Source organism: Rhamphochromis longiceps, linkage group LG12, assembly GCF_057381845.1.
Source record: "Rhamphochromis longiceps isolate RC_006_pf linkage group LG12, R_longiceps_female_GT1.1, whole genome shotgun sequence".
In the NCBI taxonomy this organism is placed as follows: domain Eukaryota; kingdom Metazoa; phylum Chordata; class Actinopteri; order Cichliformes; family Cichlidae; genus Rhamphochromis; species Rhamphochromis longiceps.
The window spans coordinates 20,383,626-20,390,529 of NC_140568.1; the positions used below are offsets into that span (position 1 = coordinate 20,383,626).

The 6,904-nt window shown below is 41.0% G+C and overlaps 1 protein-coding gene across 2 annotated transcripts; it reads left to right on the forward strand.

The window, feature by feature from the left end:
* Window positions 1-990: 990 nt before the first annotated feature.
* On the forward strand, window positions 991-5,818 carry lg12h5orf34 (linkage group 12 C5orf34 homolog). Of its 2 annotated transcripts, none has more exons than XM_085425152.1 (11): window positions 991-1,264; window positions 1,380-1,469; window positions 1,565-1,933; window positions 2,012-2,274; window positions 2,361-2,453; window positions 4,671-4,791; window positions 4,872-4,963; window positions 5,052-5,130; window positions 5,220-5,317; window positions 5,419-5,465; window positions 5,568-5,818. In XM_085425152.1, the coding sequence occupies exons 1-11, from the start codon at window positions 1,061-1,063 to the stop codon at window positions 5,744-5,746; spliced, it is 1,635 nt and encodes a 544-aa protein (XP_085281278.1). In that variant the 5' UTR covers window positions 991-1,060; the 3' UTR covers window positions 5,747-5,818. The 2 variants fall into 2 exon arrangements, with proteins under 2 accessions (XP_085281278.1, XP_085281279.1); XM_085425153.1 differs by having other exon boundaries at window positions 5,052-5,127.
* The last annotated feature ends 1,086 nt before the right edge of the window (window positions 5,819-6,904 follow it).

Below are 6,904 nucleotides of genomic sequence, written 5' to 3' on the forward strand. Positions count from 1 at the left end.
GGTCCATTTCAAAGAAACTGGGACGTACCATTTTGTCTGTAAAGACTTTGTGTTCGCACTCTGATGATGACGACAAGCTCCTCTATTCGTGCCTGCAACGCTCCAAGGCTGCCATCAGTTTGATCACTTTCTAAGTGAGAGGAATATTAATCAGAATACAGGATGAGTAACAGTCACCAAACTACAGTGGACTCTGTAATCACTGACTTGATGACATTCATTATAAGACATCTGTAGCCTTCATGTGCTGCATTATCATTAGATAACAAGTATGTTGGTGTTCAGGTTTATAAAACCAACTAGTACAACATCATTTCAACCCAGGTTCTATCCAATTTGATGAAACGCAACAACTCTACCATAAATTCTGCTTTTACAAGGCTTATTTTTCATTGTTTGTTGACACTGTCAGAAAGATCTTAATTCTACCTTAAGTTCTTTAATGAGGCCATGGTGGGTCCTATTGTTATACATGAGTGCATTATATTGAGACTCACCTTCAGCCCATTTCTACACATCGGCCACCCATTGCTGCAGTGTGTCGTCATCCACACCCAGCTCATTTTTGGTCGCATTCAGGCTCTCCACTTGTTCTCTAAGGATCTTATGATCTAAGAATACATTAATAAATGTCATTCATATTGACATTAAAAGAGTACTGGTGTTTTTCCCCCATTACCACACACATTAAAATGGTTTTTGAAAAAAAAAAAAAATCACCTTTAGATATCTCTGGCTCAAAGTGCGGCCCAGTTGTTCCACTTCCACATAACCGGGTTTAATATAAATATCAGTGTCATGCATAATTCGGTAATTCTGGTCAATTTATTTTAGATGTGTTTTTTATATAATAATAATAATAATAATAATAATAATAATAATAATAATAATAATAATAATAATAATAATAATAATGTGGGTTTATTTATTTACTTTTAGAAAAGACACTTCCGGTCTCACACGATATGCGCGCCAATAGTAAGCGTCTCCACCTGATGACGTAACAACGTCATAATGTTTTGATTATAGGCGCGGTCGCAGCAACGGGCTCCTTTTTACGATGGAAACCGACGAGAGTGCCGTGTTGATGATCATGTACGAGGATGAGTCGGTAGATATCCGGTATAGGAACGGAGCGCGGTTACAGCTGTCGCCGTGCGGTTCTGAATTCCTGCTGGTGAAAGCCTCAGACTCCCGCCGACATCCACTGCAGCCCGCTGAGAAAGTCCGACAGAGGACCAGGTTCACCATCAGCACATACAAGGTATCGGCACTACGTATGAGGTTTTCTATAAAAACAACTGTATTGCTTTTGTGCCTCTCGTGTTGCCTTCATCTGACTTTCTTCAACGTGATTACGTCACTTGTTTTTATTACAGAAGCTGATGTTGGCTGCACTGGCATTTAGAAATAAGTATGCCCGTCAACCATATCTGCCACATGAACTTATCTCTGCTGAGAACAAAAAGGTATAAAGAACTGGTTGCTAGTCACTGTGTTACTCCCTTAGACTATGGGCAGTGTAATTACTCTCTCTTTGTATGTTCTGCACTTCCTCATACAGCCTTTTTTCAGCATTGATTCAGCTGTACATTGGCCAGAGGTGTCAGCCTCTCTGGCTGAATTCGGACTTGGAGGCGAGACCATCGTCAGGTCAGAGGAGGGACATGCAGTGTTGGTGCTGTCATCCTCCGGTGAAGAATTCACAGTGGAGTTCATGTGCAGCCTCAGTTCTGCTCGTAATCAGCACCGCAGTGTGCAGCAAGTGAGCAGAGATGATAGCTACGGCAGACAAGAGCAAGCGAGCAGTCCAATACCCGATAATACCAGTGATCACACCGAAGTGGTCCGGCACGGAAGAAGAAACATGAGGACAATGCTGACCAGACCGAGGTCTTGTTCTCCTCAGATGATCAGCGATGGGCACCAAAAGGTAGTACTTCCTTCTAATAATAATAATGCCAATGTATCTAAAGTCTGATAGGATGATTGATTTTTCTTCTCTTTCCAGCCTGAACAGGTGTACCAGTCCACCACAGTGGTCCAGCATCATTCATGCTGTGCAGTTGCTCCCAAATGGGCCTACCCTCTTTCCGTGGCTCGCCATCACTGGGGAGCTCGTTTCTCTAAAGCTAAAGATGTAGCGGATAGAGGAGCTAGCAGTTCGAACCAATCAGACAAGACAATAAACAAATTGGACATATCCTGTGAAGACAGAAGGTCCCGTGTTCCTCAGGCGCTGCCTCTCACGTGTCCAACGCCTCATCGGCACAGGTTTGTAGATTTAAAAACAAGCATTTTGTAAACCATTTCAATATTGTTCAGTGGCTGATTTAAGCTTCCGTACTTGTGTATTTAAGGTGGAAGGTTAAAGATCCCCTGGCCAAAGAAGAACACACAGACCTTCCGACTGAGATGGTAAAGGTAGTGTGGTGTCAGGGAGTCACTTACAGGTAACTGTGCAGGTCTTCAGGGCATAAATTACGGTGGCCCTGAAAGGTCAAACGCACTGCAAGTTAAGAAGACTTAACTAACTAACTTAACTTTTGTAGAATGTTTATTTTCATTGGTGTTTTCTTAAGTGGCAATGTGTTTGATCTCTTAAGGCCACTGTTAAAAAAAAAAGCTCTGAATGATGGTTGATGTTAGACTGGATTAACCAGAGAGAAACTCTGTTGTTATTGTGTTTGACAGCTTATGGGCCATTCTAATGTCACTAATATTTATGTTGTTAGCTCAGAATCTTTGCTCTGAGGCCTGAGCACTAATCCTCGCAAACCTAACTAGCGTCTGGTCTACAGCTGAGTGTGTGAGGCTCCAATGGTATAAATAGATCACTTTGACATCACTTTTCATATCATGTGATGTAGAGCAGGGCGATATGATCAAAAATATTTATCAAGATATACATTTGTAAATTTGCGATTACGATATAACTGACACTAACAATGGATTGTATTTATATAGCGCTTTTCTAGGCACCCAAAGCGCTTTACAATTCCACTATTCATTCACGCTCACACACTGGTGCAGGCAAAGCACAGTTGTTATATATAAATTTAACAGTCGAAATGCAAATTCCTTGCTGACAGTTTAACCAAAAGGCATTTCCAGTGGAAATTGGTTGACATATCCTCAGCATAACCATGTGTAATATCCACAAAACTTAAAAAGAGGTTATACACTCAATACCGTAATATTATGTTGAAGCACAGTACTTATCACCCCGTGAGGCTCCTGCCTACGGTAGCGGTAATGCTCCGACAATCCATCAAGCGGTGCAGGTTTGTAGCTTAGCAAAGTGAAATATTTGACAGATTTTCGAGCGCTGTGTACCACATAAAATCATTTCAAGGTCAGTAAACACAACCAGAATTCATACATAAGGCACACGGGATGATAAGGGACACTGTTGATTTTTAGAAAAATCAAAGGATTGATTTCAAGTGTGCCGTATTTTCCAAAAAAAACACGGTAATAACGACGGCCCGCTAGCATGCTCTACCAAAAATAGTGCTTTATTGTGTATCTGAGGGATGAAAGCTTAACCAGTTCCACACCACTGAAGTTGCAGCAGCCAATTCTGGTTCATCTGTTTCATTCAACGATCCGCTTTCGCCCTTCTTATTCTCCGTTGCCGCCATGCTTTTTCTGCCATGTGCGTATGAAAACAAAGGCACTGCGCATGCGCGTTTTACCCATATTCTATCGCGATATTTCATTTTCTTATCGTTGCCCAACATTATACCGGTATTACCGTGAACGGTACGATATGGCCCAGCCCTAATGTGATGTTACCTAGATAATACCAAAACATCTTCTGTACTATAGTAGGTTTGGTATAGTAGGCTTTTAAGCATTTAGCACCAAATCTGAAGTGAAGGAGAGGTAATTTGTTAATCAAAATGTCGACTTGAGGGCAACAGGTCAAAAAAATCCAAGATAAGAGCTCTCTTTAGTTTTTCTTTTTTCTTTTTTTTGAGTGGTATCTTGTTTTTGCAATCTCTTCCAGGAGAGTGACGAACATTTATTATTTATTTCACAACTTTAAGGTGCTGTGGGCGATCGTGGCTCAAGAGTTGGGTGTTCGTCTTATCAGTCTTGGTCGTTGTGTCTTTGGGCAAGACACTTCACCTACCGCCTACTGGTGTTGGCCAGAGGGGCCGATGGCACAATATGGCAGCCTCACCTCTGTCAGTCTGCCCCAGGGCAGCTGTGGCTACAACTGTAGCTGCCTTCACCAGTGTATGAATGTGAGAGTGAACGAATAGTGGAATTGTACAGCGCTTTGAGGGTCCCCAAAAAGCGCTATATAAATGCAATCCATTATTATTATTATTATTATTATTATTATTATTATTAAAGGCTTGAAGATTCACTTTGAAAATACCAGAAAAGTGCTTGAATGTATTTATTTATTAAAAATAGTCCTGACAACTTATAGCTGTCATTTTTCAAGTCTTCTGTGCCTCATCAGTTGCCTGAAAGCAAAACAATAAATCAGAGCAGAAGCATCCTTCCTGTTGATTCAGTCTAACACCAAAGGTTCTCTGATATCTTCAATTTTCATACTCATGATAAAAAAATCATTGTTGTACAGTATAGAGTGTGGGAGATGGTCCATAAATCTACACCAGAATAGTGTGTTTACCTTCATGTCTGCTGTGTAGGATACTGAGTGGATCTGTCTCAGCTGTTGAGGTTTCCCCAGGGGATGGATCAGTCATCCGCTCTAACCGCAACCTTAACTCTTATTTTACGCATCACAAAACTGAACTCCAGTCAGGGCGGGTAAACTTTAAATTTTATAATAAGAGATTAACCAATACATTTAAAAAACATCTTACAAATTTAGCCCATCTTTACCACAGGTCAAAGAGGTAACCTACCATTTAAACAACCTTCCACCTGATGTGCTTGGACAGGCCTACTCTGTTTGCTCTATTGTGAGTCGTGCAAGCAGGTAAGCTGCCCCCTCTTCATCGCAGTCTGGTGAGTTAAAGGACTTTTAATTTTTTCCGGTCTTCACCCATCGCATAACTGTTTTACAGGATCCTGGCTTGCTACAACCAGGCCTTGAAGTCACTGAAGTGTCCAGCCTTACCCAGCTGCTTGCAAGAGCTCGAAGTAGTAGTACCTCCTGTTACACCTGTGGATACCTACACTTACACCATTTAAGCTTGTGCACTGCCAGTTACTGAATCTCTTTCTGTTTGCAGGATGGATATTTTTGTAAACCAGCAGCGTTTGAAGAAATGGTGTCCATTTCTGTGCCTGCTGAGCAACGCATGAGTGTGACAGAGGAAGCAGGCAGTTTGTAAGTTGTGTTTTTCTGGTCACTCTGTTGATATTTTGTTATAAAATTAAAGGTGTTAACAGTTTGTGTGTACTGTTCATTTGACCTCCTGTTCATTTTAGATCAGAGCTCGTTGCTGCAGAGCTTGAGAAGATAAAGCGATTCACCTGTATCCTTCAGTGCTAAGATCAAGATACAACGGGATGCTGACATGAACATTGATGTCTGTATTGAGGGTTTCTCTGTGTGCTCTTTAACATCCTTTGCCCAGTTCTGCTGGAGAACAGTCACGTGCTGAGAAGTGGAAAAGCACATGCAGATGAGGAGGAAAGACCTGCAGACGTCACTTGTGAGCCATTAAATGACAACTATGTTGCTGAAGCTCTTCAAAGGACATCCAAAGCAATTCAGGATATTGACACTCTCGTATCTGCTGCCACACTAACTTAAAACAATCCTTATGTTTAAGCAGGAAGCCATATTTGTGTGTTTGTCTCAATAAAAAAATATAATAAAACTGTATGGAATTATACTTAAAGTATGTATTACTATGTAATGGGGTTGCATAGATTTTTAATATTTTAGTCTACTTAACAACCCCAAAAAAGTTGGGACACAATTTATTCATAATGGAACATAATCGAATGTTTCAATTAAGACATTGTAACATTTTAAGGGGGGGAAAGTTTTATTTTGAATTTGATGGCACCAAAACATCTTATAACCACTGCGTAGCATCCTTTGTTCTCTTAACCACAGCCCATAACCATCTGGGAAGTGAGGAGACCCATTGATGGACTTTTGGGTGAGGAATGGTTTACCATTGATGTTTGATAGGGGATTTGAGCAGTTCAGCAGTCCAGGGTGTTCATTGTTGTATTTTTGATTTCATGTTGCGCCAAATGTTTTCAGCTAGTGGAAGGTTTGGAATGCAGCCAGGCCACTTCAGCACCCAGACTCTTTCACTATGAATCCTTGCTGTTTTAACAGATGCTGGATGCAATTTGTTTGTAGTTCTCATCTTCAAACATTAACATTGGCAAATAGTTTATGCTGGCTCTCCTGACTGGGGTTTTCAGCTCAATGTCCCGGATTGCGTTCTATCATCAGGAGGGCATTAGATCACAGTAGGGAGGAAAATCAGAGCTCCAGCAGATCCAATATAATAAATTTCAAAAGGAATCTATTTTGGGGTTTAGTGTAGGGATCAGACTTTCAAAATAAAGCATATTCAGATTGCTCTGACGAGACAGCTCTGTAGTGCTTCTCCTGTCAAAGCAGTGCAGAATAATCAGCATTTCTATAGGTGCTATGACCTGAAGTTGGACTGAAAATCTGTACAACTCAATGGAGACCGCACAGTCCTCTGTGATGCTCCAGTGCTGCACATCACCTAATCAGACAGAGGTCCATCCAGTCCCAGGCACTGCAGTCTCTCTGTCAGGTAGTCAGTAATCCAAAACATTGTTTTAAGTTCAAGGAACTGAACTTCTTTAAATGACCAAACTGATTGATGCAGTAATAGTAAGCATCTGAATCTTCTTTGCAGTTCATTTAATGTCAGGGGGTGAATAGCTTTCAATCTATTTTCCAGATCTGTGTTCCCTT

Coding starts and splice junctions, on each gene's coding strand:
- lg12h5orf34 (XM_085425152.1), top strand. CDS start 1,061: ATGGAAACCGACGAGAGTGCCGTGTTGATGATCATGTACGAGGATGAG. Junction 1,934..2,011: donor TCAGCGATGGGCACCAAAAG/GTAGTACTTCCT, acceptor TTCTCTTTCCAG/CCTGAACAGGTGTACCAGTC. Junction 5,131..5,219: donor GCTTGCAAGAGCTCGAAGTA/GTAGTACCTCCT, acceptor TTCTGTTTGCAG/GATGGATATTTTTGTAAACC.